Genomic DNA, 21509 nt, shown 5'->3' on the forward strand with positions numbered 1-21509 from the left:
CCTAGATAATCAAGAAAGGAAATGAGAAAAGATACTGAATGGGTCAGAAAGTTGACATAACTACAATAGTAAATATAAAGCAGAGGAAAACAGATGAGGAAACTAAGTAATACCTACTGAAACAAACTATGAGACTCCGAGTTATTTCTTTCCTAAATAGTTAAGTGCCAAAAAGACTATGCTATTTTTCCACAGGTCACAGAGCTGGCAGGCAATGATAAGGAGACTGCCTTTTCCAAGACTGTTCTAATGGTTTCCAAACCGAAAATCAGTAGTCAATAAGGCCACAGTAGGTGGTCTGAAAACAGTTCACACATGACGTCTGAGGTAAAAATTAGGTAACTAAGGTAACTGATTAGTCTGGGAGAAATTGAGAGGGCTGACAGTGATTCACAGATGTTTTGGAACAATGGATGACTGCTACATATTCCTACGTTTGTTCTATTCAGGCTATTAATATTGTCTACAGTACAGAGTAAACATAAGGCGTGGACAACTCAGAGATTTTCAATTAAAAAATTGAATCATTTAGCTGTAATAATACACAATCTATTCACTATATGATGGCATGCTGCAAATTATCAACTTCGACTGTGAGGATACAGAAACACAAGAAAGATGCTCTAGTTACGCCACCTGATCTTTCCTTTAACACTCTATCTAAATATATTCAGCTATCAGCAGCCTTTCTCCTTACTATTCATTGTGGGTTAATGCAACCCACATTGTCATCTGCAAAACAGAGTTTGCCCTTCAATTTCTTTTCCATGTGTTAGATACCAGTGTAAAAGATATTCTAACACATAGAATAGAAACCTGGGAGATTTATCAAGAGCCCTTTTTCCCCCAAACTGAACACTTCTTAACAACTGTCTTCAATAAATTGTGTGTGTCTGTGTGTGTTTGTAAGTATTACGGTTAAGGACAAAATGTCATGAGAATGGAGATGCTGGGACACATGACGCATTAACTTATGTTTTGCTCAGCCTAGTTTTACAATATAACCTTCATTGAGGAATGGTAAAAGCCTTCGGAGACTTAAAAAAATTCCTGAAAAGCAAAGAGGTTAATAACCACTGACATATTTACCCAAACACGCACTTTATCTACAGTCATCAACACCTGCTTCATTACACACACTCAAGTAACAAATTCACTCATCTGTCGCTGACCAATATAAAGTCAGCCAGGCTCTATCTTGGGCAGATGTAATACATAACATTTAGCGTATCAATTTCTTGTGAGCTATCTAAATGCTTAGACTCGGACCCACGGGGGGAAAAAATCAGGTGGGTAGTTTGCATGAATACACCCTTTAACAGCCTCCCCAGGCCCCAAAGCTTGCTAAGACAAACCACAAATCAAGACACTGTTTCCTACGTCAGCCACACTCTAAAACAGACGGGGTCAGGCCACGGCGGCAGTATCAACTCTCACACAAAGCAACAGTAATTAGAGCAGCCAATCAGGATAAGCCAACGCTCGGGTTTAACCGCTCTTCCTGAAAGGGCTCAGCCCACCGAGCGCGTTGGTCATCGGCCTAAAGGGCCAAGCACGGTTACCGCTCCCTCGCAGGGCAACAGGTATTGCGTTCTCGCTGCGAAAGAGGTTCGGGAGGACCGACAGTCCTGCCCTGGGCCTGTTCTGAAAGAGCCACGTGGATTTAAATCACCTCATACGTACAAGGGCTCAAAACTCGGTGCTTGTTGCTCTTAAGTAACTCAACTAAGCCTGCTACAAAAAGGGGCATCATCACTACTCCTCAAGATGCCACAGCACGGCACCGTCGTGCACCCCCCACGCCTCTGCGGTAGGCATGCTCCCAGCCTGCCGGCAGAACCGCGCTGCCTCAGGGACTGACGATGGAGAACATCTAATTTGTGGGTCCTGGTCCAATGAGGGTGTTTTACAGGGATTCTGAAAGCAAAACTGAAGTGACCTAGAAACTGTGACTACTGACAGTCTGTACATATACAAAACGTAGGTGCTACGGGACAAAGAAAATGGCAACCTTTGAAGAGAATGCTTTTGCATTGAAATGCATGAATCCTATTTAAGTCCTAAGTCCTCTGCAGATTTGGGTTTCAGAGTATAAATGCAGGCTGAATGAAGACAAAGTGTGGGGGGGGACAGGGTCCCATTAGTGAGCTGCAATATAATTAGGTAAAACACCTATGATACAGCTGTATTAATGACGAGTCAGTGAAGTTTGAACTCAGTTATTTGCAGACAAGATGCTCTGCCGACAGAAGACCTTCTTCACACTACAGTTCAATACAGCATGCATTTTAACTAACAATTGACAGGTCTAGCAGGTTTTCCAAGGACAAAAAACCTATTTGCAGGAACAATATACAAATATGCTCGTCTGATTCTAAAAGTTAAAAAACAGTAAACATAGTATTACAGACTGTTGTATCAACACCCAAATTAATATCTGACATTACCACATACAACTAGGCAACATGAATTTTCAATTATATTTATTTCCCTGAAACAAATTACCTAGGAGCTCGTATATTGATAAAAGGTATTTATGATAGTTACTGTAAAATTATTTCTAGGAAATAGCTTGCTTCAGACTGACATTTAATCAGGTTAAAAAAGAATGGCATGTTTTTGACAAAGTCCAATGTAAATTAAAACCACCTTCTTTGTATTACACTTTTAGAAAAGCGCTTCCAGAATTTTATTGGATGATCAAAGTAAAAATTCAGCCTTGGGCTACTGAACAGCTACTGGAAAATGAAAACTGGCATTATAAGAGACCACTAAGAGATATATGATCTATCACTGTAACTCCATGGTTCTCAAATTAACATCAACTTTAAGAATGAAAATGAATTCGTGCAATGGAAAGTCAGGGAAGACAGAAGCAAGCTAAAAACACAGTTACATGTATACTGATTTGATGTCTAATCCCCCACTCTTCCAAGATCTTTCATTTTTTAGAAGCCTATGGTATTTCCTTAGTGCACACACAGCTTTGTTAAAACTCAGTGGCATATCCACATAATTAAAACATGCTATATTTGAGTGAAATCGCAATGTTTTGAGAAATTTTGAGAAAATTTGAAACAACAAAAAAATGGAACTACTGATTCAGTGGCTGCATTTCATTCCACACACTGCTGCTTGGTGAAAAAAATTCCTTGTTGTACAAGACCTAAATCTACCCACATTTTATTTAGAGATAGTGCTTGATAAAGAGTATTATTACCGTTGGTTCCTCACCACCTGTGACAGTTGAAGAACGAGCTCTCCTAGATGGACCACTCTGCTGTTAAATGATAATTAATGTTACAGATAAGTATATTTAGTGATGAAGGTCACAGATTACTGTCACATTTAGGAGTAAGGAATCACAGACACTCAAATTTATTGAGAGAGAGCAATTAGATGGAAATAATGTTTAAGATAGTAGCAAACAAAATGAGTCATCAATCACTGATAACCATGTCAGAATCTCACAAAAAACCACTAATTTCAAGAGTTCTTGTATCCAGTTCTATACGTTCAGTATTGCCAATGATAATAATAAGAACTTTTACTGTAAATGTAACATGATGTTCCCCCTCCCAAACAAATTTTGCACATTCTGCCCGTAAACATGGTATTTAAAAATGAAATGGATATAAACTGGTCATCAATGAGTGCACAGAAAAAGTCAGATTGAAAAAGACGGAACTGATACGTTGAATTTTCAGTAGGGATTGATACAGTCAAGAACAGCACTGTATTTAGAAAGTATGTATTTAGTTGCTAGAAAATAAATTATCATTAGCTTAGTAAGGACTAACTATTGTTAAGATCAGGCAATATCCTTGTTTCAGAGTAATGCTTTCAATTCTGTTTTGAACATCTGCTACTGAAATGAGTGTTCTACAGTAACAAAGTGAAAGACATATCAACAATCCCAATCTGACTACACCAGTTAAAGAAACCCAGACTCCATGTTATATTAAATAAAGAAGCAGAACACCTCTGGAAGAGACTGCATTAGGAGTCAACTTTGTCTAGTACAGAGAGAAGATAGTTAAGGTGTTGAAAGTAGAGAGACACATGATACTTCAGAAGCAGTTCTCTGAACAACAGCTGTTACATGCATCAGTAAGCACCAAATGTAGATAACACTAAACAACTTCTAGAACATGTGAAAAAATTAAACAAAGAGAAAAACACTATGTTTATTGTAAATGACTGCCCAAAAGCAACAGAAAGAGCAAGCAGAGACATCAGCTTTAATATCAAACTTATTGATATACTCTATTTACTCAGTATTTCTGTAAAAAAGATACACAAATTTGCTATTTGTATATTTATATGTAATATATTTCTAATTACAAATTGGGGAAAAAATCCTTGAAGAAAAGTATATTATTTTAAAATATTAAATTATTTTGAAAATCTGAACAGTTTTATTCAAAAGTGTATCTTGCACAATCCTATTTCAAGTAGTCTCTCTACAGCTTACCACCTTTGCAACGCTCATACTAGGGTTGTAGGACAAAATATGTAGAACTTTCTACCCATTAGATCAAAGGTGTGCATGGTTATGATGTGAAAGTGAATATCGTTTTAAAAAAACATCTTTGTACCTTTGCCTGTTTGAAGAATCTACTGAAATAAAATTGCAGAAGCTGCTGCTTGCGTAAATCACTCACACTGAAAAACTACAACAGAAGCAATTCTATTTAGTCTATTATATAAGGTCTATCACAAAAAGGGTCCTTTTAACTAAGACTAGGTAAAACACCAATCCTTTCTAATGCTGTAGAGATTTATATATTCCAAGTAAAAGCAACTTATGGGACACACAAATACTTGAGAGTCCGGTGGCTGCTACAGTTCCAAGTGTAGATAGTGCCACTGCCCTCTTCTACCCCAGCTGAAAACACCCCTTGGAGGCTCTTCTCTCTCCACTGACTATATATCTAGAGTTTAATAAACTAAATTTCTATGTTAGATAACTAAAGTTAGCATGACTATGCTCTCAGTCTCAAACTGTTTTTCTCTCTCATATGTCCTCATTTTAGTTGCTGACTGTGATGATATTAATTTGGTATTCATTACTATTTGGGATAGTCATATGCTCATAGGGGTTACTGGTCTATATCTGACTAGAACTGACCCAAGAAAAGATATTATTCAGAATCAGAGAATGTTCAAACAAAAAGAAAAGAAGTTAACTTTGGTTACCAGGGATAGTTGAGACTGTTCAGCGACTGTGTCTGTTACACTGCAAGATCTTAATCTTGAAGAAGGATCTCTTTGCTGGAAAAAAACCGAAAGTATTAAGTTAAAATGTCTTAAACATGGGGTTTTACTTAGTAATTTTGCTTTTCTCCCATTTAATCCAACCCCCTAAAAATAATACTTATGTTGCAGTCTCTTTAGTTTTAATACTTCTACAGAAACATGGCAAGCAATGAAAAATCTAAATTCTCAGCATTCCATCCTGGACTGTTTCACATTAACTGAGAAAAGGAAAGTACTTGGATACACATCCTGCATTCATCTTTAGCATCCAATTTACAATGTTTTATTGACCTAATCTAAGACAAGATGATAAGCCATCCCACCCAGGAAAACACACAGGAAAATCAATAGTTGTGGAATCAGCAGCAGAAGTGGAAGACTAAGACATAATGGGATGTGAAAATGCCATGGAACTTTTGAAAAACAAATTTCAAGTATCTTTGGAAGACATTTTAGAGGGAGCATAAGCAGTATAAGGGAAATGTAGAACTTCTGGCTGAATACTGGCAATGTAGTCCTTGGAAAATCAATAGGCTAGAGTTTACAAATTTCTTCATACGCCTTACTGCATGAGTTAACCCCTATATTCATTACTTGCACAGGGGCACAAGAGGATGCCAGTCCTATGCATGGGATGATTATGTGGTTCTTGTGCCTGTGACATCCTGAGCCTGTGGCTGGGAAAGCAGCAAGTTCTGCAGAACTTCCACTGGGATTACAGCCACAGTGGGAGCCTTGCTGAGATCATCTCTTGGCATATTAAGAAATTTCCAAATTTGCATCTTAGTATATGATGCTTAGCTTACTCTTCAATAATAACATTAAGAACAGCTTTAAAGTTTACTGTTTAACAAATGGCAGAGAAATGCTCAGAAGTTTGCTGGCTGGAGTTAGTCCAGAAATTTCATACAAAACCAAACTAACTGCTAGAGATAGAACTCTATATTGTAATGATCATTAGGGAACCTATAAATATAAATAATGAAAAAAAAGGACATTAGAATATACCCAATTACTGGGCAGATTACATGTGTTATACAGGTACAAACCTCTCTCTAATAAAATCTGTAAACAATTAGTATCTACTTCTATTTTACCAGGCAGCGGTATATACAATTTCTCTGTTGACAGTGACCCTATATATATATATATAAAAAAAAAAAAAAAGGGCTCCTTCATTTTTCTAAAGGAGAAATGTCAACACGAACAAATTCCAATAGAAAAAAAGATGTGATTTTTATTTCCATACTACCATAAAAACAGTGGCAGAATGCATCAGTATTACCCCAGGTCAAAATACCGACTCCAGGAATTCTGACTTAAGCTCGGTGAGGACTAGGGTGAACTGCTATGAATTTCTTTGGAAAGGTCAAATAGAAAGGACAAATCTTACATCAAAAATCCTCTGTCCCACACGATTTTCTAAGCGTAAGTGATGGGAAATCTTAGTAGGAAAGCAGGCCAACTTGTCCAGCAAGAAAACATTATAAGAGGGATGGAAAAAAATCTGAGCAGTTAAGCTAAGATTGTTTCTTAGATAAAAAATAAGCAGATGACACTTCTCTCAAAACCAGACATTGCCATAAAAACTGTAGCTATAATACAGCTCTTCAGGGAGTGAATGGTCTGCCTTGGTTCATTACTCTATGGTGAAATTCACATGTGGTAGGCATTACTGACAAAAATTAGCAATTAAAAAATAATAAAAAAATCAAATATTATGTTTTTTTGTATGGGAGATCAAATACTAGGATTTTTGTATGAGGATAAGACCTCAAAGTCTCAAAAATTTATTTACTTAAAAATTTACAATATTTATTAAAAAAAAAAAAAAATCAAGTCTTAATTTTCCTCTTTGCCTCCTAGTTTCTGAACTTCCCAAGACACAATTTTCATGATCATGAATCAGAAACAAAAAAAAACCCCTAAAAAAAGCAGATATGCTAGCATGTCTGCTTGATACTAAAATGGAATTCCTCACAAACCTGTGAGATTTATGAAAAACAAGGTGATAAAGCACAGTGGTGTCTAGTGACTGAATTCCATGCGTTATGGGACAGGCTCAGATTATAAAGGGACAGGATCTGAGAAGTGACAAGGATCAGTAATTACATTTTCCACTTGCTATGACATTGTTTTTGGGACTCTCAGCTTCACACCCCAAAATTACAAGCAAGGCCTCTAAAGATAATTCCAGCTTTTATGGAAGCAAGACCCTTGCTATCCAATTAGAAATGTTTCAGAAGGAACTAATGTGCCATGCTAATATTCTTTACATTTAAGAAGGAAATAATGTTCTACCCATGTCAGTTAGCAACCATTGCCCTGCAGAATTAACACTTGGTCTACAATGTGTAATCCAATATAAGAAATATATCAGTATTAGAGTAATTTTGAAACATCCTCATAGCTGGTATCAAGACATTTAGAAGGCATTAGGCATGGCAACAGCAAGCACTTTTCTTACTCCCATGAGAAATCCGTATTATGGAAAAAAAACAAACCAAATACTGTAGTCATGAGAGCTGGCAACAAAGCAAGCCATGAACAGAGTATTTCAGTTGGAAGGGACCTACAAGGATTACCTAGTCCAACTTCCTGACCACTTCAGGGCTGACAAGAATACAATAAAATAATTTTACAGTATTCAATAAGGTCAGTCAGCATCTGAACAGCATTTCACTTCAAATGCATTTTCTCACACAGCTTTTCTGTGTGGTTTGATTGAGGCTGTAAGTTCCGTGTACTGAAACAAGCCTTGGGTAATTCTGAAACTTAGTATTTTGCATAATTGATACCTCATCTTTAATCAAAGAGTAACTAGCATCATCCTCTTCTGAATATTAACGGTACGAGTATGAATGCACTAATAAACAAGCAAATTACCCAGCCTAATTATAACCACTCACATGGGCACCCTTATATACCATAGAAAGATAACGAAAAAACACCATGAAGTAAGCTATTTGAGATGCATATCAGAAACTCCAACTCCTACTTAAAAACATCAGTCCTAAAAGCACATTCTGTTAAAAGATATGGGTTTTAAAAAAAATACAGAAAAAAAGACGTAATTACACCTTACTTTATGTTATGCTAAGGATAAATGTGAAAGGATTTGTCTGACAAATGTATCGACCAGCAAGTCTGAAGTGTTTCCTGACATTACATAGATATAATGAAGAGAGTGACAAAATACTTTAACACACATACAATCACTCCTCAACTATCTGTTGTGTTGTAGATTAACTATGTATGGTTGTAGAGACACTGAAGCTGTCTCTGCATAAAACAACCAACGGTCAGGCTGGATATCCTAGGATAAGCATGCTGTTGGGGAAATGTGACTGTAAGGGCTTCTAGTTTCAGCCCACAACCTGCAGATCTGAGGCAGCTTTATGTAAAACAGGTTTAGAGCTGGTGGACTTGGGAAAAAACCTGGATGCAAGCGTCCTCCATGCAAAGTCATGAAACTGATGTCACAAGCCTTTGGGAATCTGGATCAAGAGGCACTCTCAGGTGGACATACCTGAGCACATGGATTATAGCTTGTGTTCAGCTAGAAGTGCCAAACTTTTCCTGCCTACCTGGCTCAATCCAGATGAAGGTCTTGGGCGCCTCTGTGCTGTGCTTGCCAACCTCCAGATGGGGAGGATTTATTAGCCCAGGTAAGCACTGTTCATTCACATGGAACCAGCTCAGACTTAAGTGCTGGATCAGGCAGGGAGCCCTCACAGAGGCCAGAGCTGTGGGAAGCACACGTCAGAGACATGAGCTGCCTTGACAGATACGCCGGGACTACACACTAAACACTGCTGACTGACTGCTGGGTGCCTCAGCGAGGCCTCTTAGAGTAATTTCACTGTCTGTTCTTTTCTGTTACTTTCAGTATCCCAACACCCTTACACTGGATAATGCACCATAACAGAGATTTTAAAGGCTTTGACAATTTCTTACTTTGCAAGTGTGGTCTGATTATGTTTTTTATTGCACTGATAAGAAAGATGTTATCGCTTCATGGCTCATAAAAATGCTAGTTCATATAGGAATATAATTATTGAATTATTTCAATTAAGATAACTTTGCAGCTACACCATTTCTTTATTTAGTGTAAAAAAAATGTAGGCCCTGATCTTGCCACTGAAACGATTTGATTAACCTCCTGCCCTCCAAGTGAAGGTCTATGAAAATGTGCAGTTATCTACAAAATTACAAGCAACTCTTCATGCAGATGGTTAGCCATCAGAGCTATAATTTGCTAACTAGTATCTGGATAACATTCAAATCATTATAAGACACCTATTGCATAGGCTCTTTGTGAAAAACTTGCACCTAATCAAGGCTCTATTTAATCAGAACAAGAGTAAATATGATTACTTATCTCTTGAATTGCAAAGGTACCTTGGTAGCATATACCAAGAATAAAAAAAATAAGTCACAGCATGATGTTCTGTTTAATACTTAAAATTGTTTTCTTAATCAGAGAGACATAAGACATTCTCCCACTTGCAAATGTATTATCCTTATTTTTTGTGGTATCATCAGTCTGACAAACTAACGGATAACACAAATATAGAGAACATTGTTTGTTTTACCTCAAGTAAACCCCTATGGTGAGAGACAATTTTTTTCCAGACTAGCCATTTACAAACTTGTGGAGTATTTCACCAGAACTACCTACTTTCAATTCTAATCCCTTGTTAGTCTTATAATAGTTGATCCAGTAAATTATGAGGGGTTTTAAAATCCTAATATAAGAAGCACATGCTTTAATATAAACATGAAGAGTTAAAGTACTGAACTTAAGAAAAATTATCACGTAGTAAAACAGATGATGATTGAAAGAGCATTAGCAGTTTTTCTCCTTTCCTTTGGAAATCCTTAGCTTGATACTCTCTAGTATTACATGTTTTGTTTCACTGAAGGTGTAACAGTACCAGACTCTGAAGTTAAAACTCACACAGAAGAAAAGAGTGAGTCTCAACTGAGGAATTCTGCTATTCAAGGCAGTTTGCTCTATCGTGTAATTATGATGTATTTTTTGGAAGATAATTTTAACTGTATGCTCAGGTTTTCCCAAGACCAGCAATTACTACCCATCCATGTAAATGATTCCGACTATGTCAAACTAACAGAAGATTACAGTAATAAGAGGTTTATACAGAAAGAGCAGCATGTCACGTACTATCAAAGAACTGAGTTGTTCCCCATTGGAGTCAGGAGTGACCTGAAGTCTTCTGCTCAGTTCCTCAGATAGCTCCTGAGGACTGGTACGGGATACTGGAGATGCAGGAGGAGGTGGCAATGACAAGCTTAAGGAATCTCCACTTGCACTTGCCTCCTCTGAAATGGTTTCCCAAGGCTAACGAAAGAGAAGAAACTACGTTAAGGATTTATAAAGACAGACTGAGTCTTCTTTCCCTTTGCCTTCTATGTAACCACCTGATTGAGACAAACACAGGTGTGATAATCAGCCTTAATATTTAACGAAATAAACCAATCCCTACAACACACAAACATTCTACTCGGTGTGAAGTAGTTAACACGGAAAAATGGTTTTAATGTTGACTTCAAAACAGTCTTCATGTTGATGATGACACAATGCTTTACATTCAACACAGAAAACCATGTAGATGAAAAAATGCATAAAAAAGGTTTCATTAAATAAATTCTATTTGAAATTTTCTTCAAAAACGTAACTAATTCTGCACTTTGTAAAACTTGTAAGAAAGAACTGTTAATTTTAATTTAGAATAAAATGCACAACAGGAAGTACTCACTAGTACCTGCAAATCAAGTATTATCACGTGACAAGTGCAACAATAATTTCAGCAATCTATTTGTTGCTCTGAATAACATTTAGTGAACCAAAACTAGCTTTCACGAAGAATTTTGTCTGTCATTCACATAATAAAGTATTCCTTAAAGTTGAATGGGATTAGAGCTTTGCACACACTCTCACCTAGGCCTACAAATATCTACCAAATTTATTTAGTCTAGCTGTAAATTAAGCAAACACTCACCCTTAGTAATAAGATCTCAGAATTCTAACTAAAACCAAGTATTTAGGGAATAAAACCAACAAGCTTCTCTTTCCTCTAGACAAAGACTGAAGAAAACTGAAGTACACTGCACTTCCAGCCAGTACCATTCCCTTGTTTTTACAACTTATTCCACTGTTATTCAAAGCAGAATATTGAAACTGTTTCTATCAATGTATACATAACAAGCAATGCTTGGAATTATAAATGTTTCTCTCAGCATTTGCATAGTATTTAGCATTGTGCCTACATTATCAGGCACCCACAAATGCATGGGACCTTGGAAGTATAGCTCTGTTTAGGATTTTTATTGTGCCACTGGCATTTTACTTCTGCAATTTCATAAACATCATGCAAAAGCATTATTATGTATGCTGTATAGTAATTAGCTCACAAATAAGAACACATCAGCTTCAAGTTTAGTCAACGTCTTAAACCCACAACCTTTACATACCTCAGGAATGTCTCCACTCTCCACAGGTTCTGGTTCCAAATCCTCACTAATGTGTCTCCGAGAGCGGAACCGCCTATGGGCTGCTTCTTGGTTTATTTGCCTGATACTGTTATCTGAATCAGATCCCACATCACTGGATAGTGGGGAGATGAACACATGCGAAGGAGAAAACAAGAAAATAATGAACATTAAACTAAAACACCTACTTTGCCCATTACTTTTGAAACCTCATTAATGCTTTTGATTATAACAATCATTGTTCTTGCACATGCCAGGCTTCATAAATAGAGGTCTGTTTAAACACAGAATCATTAAGGTTGGAAGGTACCTTCGAGATCATCAAGTCCAACCATCAATCCAGCGCCACCATGTTCCCTAAACCATGTCTTGAAGCGCCACATCCACACGTTTTTTGAACACTTGCAGAGATGGTGGCTCCACCACCTCCCTGGGCAGCCTGTTCCAATGCCTGACCACTCTCTCCATAAAGAAATTTTTCCTAATATCCAGCCTAAACCTTCCCTGGTGCAACTTGAGGCCATTTCCTCTCGTCCTCTCACTAGTAAAGAGACCAACACGCACCCCACCACAACCCCCTTTCAGGGAGTTGTAGAGAGCGATGAGGGCTCCCCTCAGCCTCCTCTTCTCCAAACTTAACAAACGCAGTTCCCTCAGCCGCTCCTCATCAGACTTGTGCTCCAGACCCCTCACCAGCTCCGTTGCCCTTCTCTGGACACGCTCCAGCACCTCAACGTCCTTCTTGGAGTGAGGGGCCCAACACTGAACACAGGACTCGAGGTGCGGCCTCACCAGTGCCAAGTACAGGGGCATGATCACTTCCCTACTCCTGCTGGTCACACTATTGCTGATACAGGCCAGGATGCTGTTGGCCTTCTTGGCCACCTGCGCACATTGCCGGCTCATGTTCAGCCGGCTGTCAACCAGCACCCCCAGGTCCCTTTCCGCTGGGCAGCTCTCCAGCCACTCCTGCCCAAGCCTGGAGCGTTGCAGGGGGTTGTTGTGGCCGAAGTGCAGGACCTGGCACTTGGCCGTATTAAACCTCACACAGTTGACCTCAGCCCATCGATCCAGCCTGTCCAGATCCCTCTGCAGAGCCCTCCTACCCTCCAGCAGATCAACACTCCCACCCAGCTTGGTGTCATCTGCACACTTACTGAGGGAGCACTCAATCCCCTCATCCAGATCATCGGTAAAGATATTGAACAAGACCGGCCCCAGAACCGAGCCCTGGGGAACACCGCTTGTGACCAGCGAGAATCCCTCAATCCAAAGTAATAAAAGGGAAGCACTTCTCGAATGTTATGTAACACTGGAAATTAACATTCTTTGTACATCAAAGTTGGGTGAGCAGAAATGAAGTCTACACTCAAATATACTAACCCATCACTAATCACCCTTTCCCGTGATGACCAGAATCATTTCTGACACAGAGGTTTTACCTTTGCCACTGTCTTTATGCCAACTATTGTTTTCTTTTTTGCGATAGCCAAAGCGAATGCAAGCCGTTGCAGTATGGATAACTTTTTGTAACAGGCTGCAACCACTAGCCTGGCTCACACCAACAGTGGTGCAAATGGGAAATACCCCAGTTCCCTTAATGGAGACCTTCCTGGCTTGTGGGACTTCTCAATGTGTACAGCTACATATAATTCTCAATGGGCAGATGTTGTTAGAAGGCTGTATTGTATTTGAACCTCCCCTTCAGGATGGGGGACTATAACGATGAGGTTACGTTCAGGAAAAACTTCTTTGTGCAATCATTTTATCATTTCACATTTTAAGTAACTATGACCAATGACCTACTCTCATGTTCCTACTGCAGACACGGACCATACAGCACTGCATGTTTCATCTTGATGACCAACTTACTGAGTTACCGGCCTGAAAGTGAGAGGTTATCTATCCTACTTTCAACCTCACAAAACCTTCCACTCCTAGTGGTTTCACAAATTCACAGAATTTAAAGGGTAAACAGCATCATTTTAAAGACTTCACTCTTCATCAAGGCTGGTGTCATGCATAAAGTCTATCAGTAGTAATTATGCATTTGTTTCCAAACTATCCATGATGACACCTAGGCTAAAAGCAAACCTGTGAGGCGTTCATTTTATACACTCTTCTGATGATGATGCTTTCTAGCTATTATTACTTCTTGGTATCTGCCAGTCAAACATTTCTGAATCATAGAATCGTTTAGGTTGGGAAAGACCTTGAAGATCATCAATTCCTATGAGCTAATTTAACTGTTTTCCAATAGGAAAAACATTGAGTGCTGTACAGTCCATGTTGGCAGGGACTTAACACTTCCACGTTAACCTAGCCCTGCCAAGTCCACCACTAAACCATGTCCCTAAGCACCACATCTACACGTCTTTTAAATACCTCCAGGGACAGTGACTCAACCAGTATCCTGGGCAGCCTGTTCGATCCCATGTACTCTTTACTTCATTTAGCATAACTCGATTACAAGAAGGTGCTAAATAAAGTAGTTTATAAAACCTGCTTTTTTATAGACACTTATTGACCATTACCAATCATAGTGATAGTAGCTGACAAGATTTACTTGACAAAATTAGTTTTAAACTGTAGGAGAGTAGATTTATACTAGATGTAAAACTTTTCATAATGAGGGTGGTGAAACACTAGCACAGGTTGCCCAGAGAGGTGGTAGATGCCCCATCCCTGGAAACATCCCAGGTGAGGTTGGACGGGGCTCTGAGCACCCTGATCTAGTTGAAGATGTCCCTGCTCACTGCAGGGGGTTGGACTAGATGGCCTTGAAAGGTCCCTTCTGACCCAAAATATTCTGTGAGTCTATGGCTCTATGAAAATACACATTGCTTAGGAAATAGCTCAACTATTCCAATATTGAACAGTTCAAAACATATAGAACAAAATTTAATTCAATTCTAAGTACAATAAATGCATCAGTCAAGAAAGAGAAATAATGCCTTAAATAAAGACAATACACATTTTTCCTAATTTAGCTATGATTATGAATATTCAAGAAAGAATAACCATTACTGTTGTAATAAGCAAGTGGAAAAATAGCAGCTGCATAAAAATAATGCAAGATGTTTAACTAATACATGAGTTCAGTATCACTCAACATGGCAATTATACATACTTTTAAAAATGTACGCTTGCCACAACTTTATAAATCTAATCGTAATAAACATATAATAAAGGCTGGAACAGGAACTCCACGTTAGCACAACCAGTGTTCATAGGTAATGCAGTCTATACACTGAATAATAATCAGGATCTCCTCAAAGTTAATCAGTTTAACTTAATTAAAACTTAAAATAGAGTTGACTTTTTTCCCCTTACCTTTTCAACAGTCTCTATAGAAGAAAGTAATTTATTCCTGTCAAATTACTTACTGAAAAATTACACATCTGTCTCCCAATATTCTAAGGTATGCTGTTAATACACTGACTTCCCTCCCATGCCTTCAGATATCCTAGAATTTCCCAGAATACCCACGTGGATATGTGATTTGCTGGGCATGGGGAAGTCTCTTTCATTCTTAAAGAAAAAAGATGTTTCCTTTTTAATTGAAGATATCCAGACTTCGGCTCTCAATTTACTAGCACATCTGTGAAAATTTTTCAATGAAGTTGAGTTTCAGATAATGTAGCACAGCACCAAAGTCATGATTTGTCTTACTGAAAATAGTGTGCCTTCATAAACTGCTTCATAAAAGTCTTGCTTAAAACTTTTTCCAGCTGTGAACTTGTAAATTCAAAATGGTTATGTTTGTTGGAAAAAAAATCACCCCCCCTTATTGATAATTTTGCACACATCCACAGAACACTGCACTACATTGCCTCTTACATTAAACTTGGTCGATGCCACTGAGTAGTTCTGTTGTTATGGTTGACATAGTAAGTCCGCCCCAGGTTGTCCACCTTTTCTTCCCATCCAGGAGGCAGTGGAGGAGGTGGTAACTCCTCCTGACGCTGAGATGCGGAGTCATTGGAATCAACCACATCCCATCCATGCTTAGGAATGCAAAAAAAACCAAACCAAACAAACAAAATTTAAAGTTTTAAAGTTAAAGAGAAGTTACTTTGTTGTTGCTTACATTACCGTATAGGTGCAGATTCTGAAAATTTTCCAAAGAGAAGTTCAAAATTACTTAACTGTAAACCGTATCGAAATAGAATAAACTCCACGGTGACAGTGTGCGCCTCATTTCAATGACAAAAACCTCCTAAAACCCCATCAGTCTATTACAATAGGGATTCCCAAACGTATTTGGGTAGTTGCTTGTTCTAGCGGTGGCCAAGTGCAGATTCCCAGTCAAGAAGCTAAACAGAACAAACTGCTAACTTTTGAACTCAAGCTGTGACCTTTTCGTTATGGAGGATAATAATTTGCTTTTCCTTTCTATTCCCCAGCTATTATTGAACTGAAACCTAAAAGCATTTCATTACTATTGACTTGCTGGAGATGTCATTTCACAGGTCATTGTCAGAGCCTTGTGGCATTATCTTAGATGAGTAAGGAGGATCTTACTCACAAGAGTCACAAAACTATTTTTTACACCAAAACAGACACTCAGCAATGTTCAAAAATAGTGGGACTCTGGGGAAAAGAGTGCCACTACACGCATGCTTCTGAAAATCTGTTTCTATATGAGAAACTCTGGTCACATACAGTTTTCAAACTCATCTTTTATAAAGACCCTATCTATAAATTCAAGTTAATAATTAAGACACCAATTCCAAGACATATTTTATATGTATAAGAAACTGTTGACTAAATGCCCATAATTCAATAATTGTAAAAGATCCCAATGAACCTTTAAAACTCTTCATACTTTAAGTATGAAAGAAAATGCAGATTACATTTAGAAATTTGGTCATTTCTATGAAACTAAGATCTAGACAATATTCTGGTTTTTATATATACACACACATATAAGAGTAGATTTATTTGTGTGTGATCTATATAAATTTCCACATTAACAAGTTTTTTTATATATAACAAAGACATACACACACAGTTGAGAGACAAAAAAAATAATTGTTTTTCAATCTGTAAACTCTCTTTGTAGCAAGAACAGTCTCAGGACCCTGTCTCAAGATCCAGAGAAAGCACAGTTTTGGCTGAGTTTTGGCAACAATTGGTTAAGAACCAGCTCAGCTACCTGGGTACACCTTCCGAAAAGCAATCTCAAGAGCACAGACATAAGGCTGGGGATGAGAGCCCTGACTCCCAAGTTACAGATGACTGCTGCACACTATTAGTAAGGCAAACTTGGGCTGACATTCACTCTGTTAGTCCTAATTACAGCTAATTCTTAAACTGGATGATGGTTGATAAGAGTGCCAAGAAGTCTTTAAACCTGCTGTGCTTGCATGTGCTTTATTCTCTGCAAAGTCAATGCTGCCAGGGAAACAAAGAAAATGTTATAGTACCTGTTTTGAAATTGCCTTTGAAGAAGGGGTACCTAATACAGACCATTATGTTCATGAATTACTTGGACAGACTTTCTGAATTCTTCTACTTGGCATCACTTCCACTTCTACTTGTTCACAAACTGAGTCAGAGAGACTTTAGAATTCATTATGGCAGTTGAAATACTTTGAAATACTTGCAATGGTTGAGAAAAACAGGGAAAAAAAAACCAACCCGGGAGGTATGTGTGTTGGGTGGGAGAATCAGCTGCTATCAACACTGCTACCAGGGTTTTATCTTTCAAAGGTACAACTTCCTCTACAATTATATCTGAATCCTTCCACAAGCATTAAGCCTTACCTCAGATTCATCCCTTTGATCACTGTTTTCTTCTTCTTGGCCACCATTTTTAGGCATATAAGCCATCTTCAGCCTCAAGAAACCCTTTACACGAGATTTGTGGCTAGAAGACAAGGAGGTACATTTCATTCAGCAACCCTTAAATAGTTGCAAATAACAAACCTTGAAGTAAGAAATGTTTTAAAATACAAAGGTCCTCCCCCTCACCTTCGTGGTCTGAGAAGGAAATCCTTAAACGTGTATGGCCTTTCCATGGTTGGGTCTTCAGTCTATAAGCATTTAAGAAAATTGCAAATTAAAGGGCTTGCTCACAAGTATAGAGACATATAGAGAACATTCACATCACAGATGAGGTAGAAATGCTAGAGAAGATGCTTAAATAACGAAGTTACAGCAGGCAGATGTTACCATCGGCTGTCAATACACAGTTGCAGAAGCAGTCCACTAGATGTCTCTGCAAATCTCAGGGACGGGCTGAACCAAGTCTCGTTTGTAAGCGTACGCAACATTCACAATTCAGAAAAAGGTGGAAAAGACCAATTAAACAAACCCCTTCCAACTTTCTCCAATCACCCAACAGCAGTGTCAGAAAAGGTTGCATCCATTTCAAAGCAGTCGGTTCTTTGCACATCAGAAAGCGATGAAAACTCCTCCTCAGTTGGCTTTCATTTTTTCTTTCAAAGCAGTTGAGACTTTCAAAAATAACTGAGACATTGAAATCCTTTGTGAAGTACATAAGTAATATTATCAGGCTGACAGGTTACATCTTCTGACTTCCACTTAATTGTAACCTTCATAGAAAGTTTTCAACATTTAAAGATTTATTACATGAGAATTTCAGCTTTCTTATCAAATAAGTTACATCCTTCATGTCTGCGAGAACACAGATGCTCCAAGTACAAAATTAGGAATTTAAAAATTACAAGGTAAATAACAGAATCAGAAATCCATATACATACTCAACCTGTTGATTGTTTGGGGTACTTTATTCTAATCAAATGTATGATTTGGGCCGACAAAATTGGAAGCATGAACTGTGTTACATTGAAAGAATAAATAAGCACATTACCATACACACTCCAGTAAGACCAGAGATCTAGTGCCTCAGATGAACACCAAACTTTCTCAAAATGAGCACAAAGATAGTGGGTACTTCTCAGAATGTTGCAGCCATCTGCCATCTACTAAAAAAGTGATAGTATACCTGTAAATCCCTTCCCAGCCCTATCCCTACAAACAGGAATGCTTCTTGAGTCCAATTCTTTAACTAAATCTTTCTACACAGAGAATAATCTAACTCCCAGACTACTATTCCTTAAAGGTTTTGTTGTCTGTTGTATTTCAAAGTCAATAAATAAGAATTTAAAAATCAATCCCAACTCATTATCTCAGATACTCCATCATACACCATACAGACTTTCTTTCTGTCCACTCAATCTTTGAGACAGACATCCCATTTTTTCAGAGATAGCACACTTTAACAAAATCAACAGGACATCAAAGCATGCATGATTAGGAATTACTGCTTTTTAGTACTCTACTGTAAGTAATGTACATAAAATAAGATGCTGTATATTTTAACCAAATTTTGTAGATAGTAATTAGATAGTATTAGAGAAAACAGGGATTTTGACAAACAAATCAGCAGTACAGCTAGAATGTGAAAGCAAACATTCATTAATAAATACACCACAATGTCACTTATTAATGTACTGGGAAGGATGAATGAGGAAAATATCGATTAGAACACAAAGATATACAGTGTGTTTCCCCAAGCATCAAATTAGTACACACACCTTAATAAGCATAGAAATAAATAATATTACAGAGTATGAGAACACACCCACAGGCAAGTACCTAAGCACTCTGTGGAGACATTGCTACATTACAGCTATATAAAGAATGATTGTTCTGAGGTACGTCTTGTGAGTTTTCCAGAGCAAACTTTTTGGGGAAAAAGTGGCTTCTGGAGCTGAAGAAATTTTCTGTGAAGATGGAGAGTGAGGAAGGATTTTGTACAGGAATCACATTCACTTTCTTGTGAGCCTAGAAGAAAATGGGAAGTTCCGGACTACAGAATTTCATCATTTTAGCATAATGGAATTTATTCTTCAATGGCAGTCAAGTAGCTGAGCCAGGAAATCTTACAATCTTGGATTTTGTATGTAAAGACAGTAGAAGACTTTAAAACTATTTGGAAAAGTTTAGCATTCCACTTAAATGTGAGCTAGAAAGAGATATGCACACTCATGTTCTATGTCAGTCCCCAGTGAGAGGACAGTAGAGCTGTCCTCTTCCTACAGAATATGGAAGGAAAACATAAAGCTGCTAATTCCTCAAAACAGCTCACAGAAAGTGTGTGACATGTCTACAGCTCAATCTCAAATCCTGCTGATGCTTCTTAGTTATTAGAAATCACGTTTACTTAAAAGGAACTTAAAAATTCTACGCAACTCTGTAAAACAGGCATGCACTAATACATCCCTTGTCATTCTATATTTCACAGCACATTTTTTGCAGGACACATGTAGCTTAATGCTGGAGGGCTTTTTCTACAGTTATGTACATGCTATTTACATAATATTTGTGCATACATATACACGTAAATGGCAATATACACACAAGTATGGATAAAATAATACTATACAATACAGCTCACATGAGAACGGAATGATACATTTTTCGTCAGAATACATTTCCGATCTTTCCATCATATTTTTCAACTATTACAGTTTATAAGCCAACAATAACAGTGTTATGACTCAAGATCAACTATTACAGACATATCTAAATAAGCATCACTGTGAAAGTCATTACAAAGCCATTTTCCTCCTATAATAACATCCATCAACAGCAAGAAGTCAAATTCAGGCAAAAATATCAACAGTCATGCTAAAATTGACACCTTATTTTGATGTAAACATTGTCAATAACTTCCACCATTCCTATGTTCACCCATTCAAATACACAACTTCTCCAAGTTCACATAAGGGAGTAAGATTAACATGTACAACATTTTAAAAAGATTAACTACATCCAGAACTCTGTTCAATGTGAGTCATCCAAAACATTATATAATAAAATTTCAGAAAACATTTATACCAAGCATAAAAAAATCACTGTATATAAACATATATACATGTAGAATTTACTAGAAAACTTTGTGAAGTAGCAAGTGTATTTTTTACTATTTACAAAGAAGATGAAAAACTGCAGTGTTTCATACTTTTTTCTGCCCTGCGACCTTTAACTTCCGTTCTTTCATCAGTGATTGAATTCAGCTTTGAAGCACCGTGTAAAGTACAATATGAATACAAAAAGACAAAATAAATGCTTTTTTTTGGCACAAATATGTTCTGCAAAGTTCATTTTGGATTTTTGTCTACTAAGTGAAAAAAAGAAAGACAATATAGCAATATTGAAACAGAAACTCAAGCAAAGCTACCCATGAAATAAAGAATTCATTTTTACTTATCTTTGAAAAACATTTTGACTGAGGCTGTTGCAGCATGGGGTGGTAGTACTATAGACATACACCTAGCATCTTGTAAAGTAAGCTTTCTAAGCAATGTATAGGCTTTCTCTGCTGTGGGCACAAACAGGTTAACTTCAAGCTTCATACAATTTGAATTGTCATATGGACCTTCTTTGTTCCATCACTTCACCTTCTTTGATGGCAGGTTCTGTGTAAAATAATTCCTCATTAAATACTCAACAACACCGATGTAATTTCAAAGAATCTCGATATTTAGTGTCTTTTTCACTACAGCATCCCTACAGAATCTTCAACCCAACCCAATGTCTTCAGCTTTTTCAGCAGTTCCCGATAGAAGGAGATTTGATGGGGCCCATCAACTGAAAGCAGTCACAGATCTCTTTCCCTTAGACTTTTTCAGTGAAAAAGTCTGGCAGCGAAAGCTTGAACACACTGGTGTCAGTAACACTTCTCCCACTGTCTTTATTGGACT

General features: G+C 37.7%; 1 protein-coding gene across 4 annotated transcripts in view; it reads right to left on the reverse strand.

Annotated features, from left to right (window-relative positions):
• LOC309415189 (E3 ubiquitin-protein ligase NEDD4-like) overlaps window positions 1–21509 on the reverse strand; it is a gene marked incomplete at both ends in the record, with an annotated part of 211240 nt that overhangs the window by 41213 nt on the left and 148518 nt on the right. For 2 of the 4 annotated variants that reach the window (XM_082012634.1, XM_082012633.1), the window contains 7 exons: window positions 3221–3280; window positions 5200–5274; window positions 10445–10621; window positions 11755–11887; window positions 15613–15779; window positions 17542–17644; window positions 17749–17810. In XM_082012634.1, the coding sequence (XP_081868760.1) occupies window positions 3221–3280; window positions 5200–5274; window positions 10445–10621; window positions 11755–11887; window positions 15613–15779; window positions 17542–17644; window positions 17749–17810 (777 nt within the window). The remainder of the gene's footprint in view (window positions 1–3220; window positions 3281–5199; window positions 5275–10444; window positions 10622–11754; window positions 11888–15612; window positions 15780–17541; window positions 17645–17748; window positions 17811–21509) is intronic. The other 2 variants (XM_082012636.1, XM_082012635.1) reach the window with 1 other exon arrangement.

The sequence above is a fragment of the Phaethon aethereus genome (assembly GCF_964289735.1).
Source record: "Phaethon aethereus genome assembly, chromosome: W".
Taxonomy (NCBI): Eukaryota; Metazoa; Chordata; class Aves; order Phaethontiformes; family Phaethontidae; genus Phaethon; species Phaethon aethereus.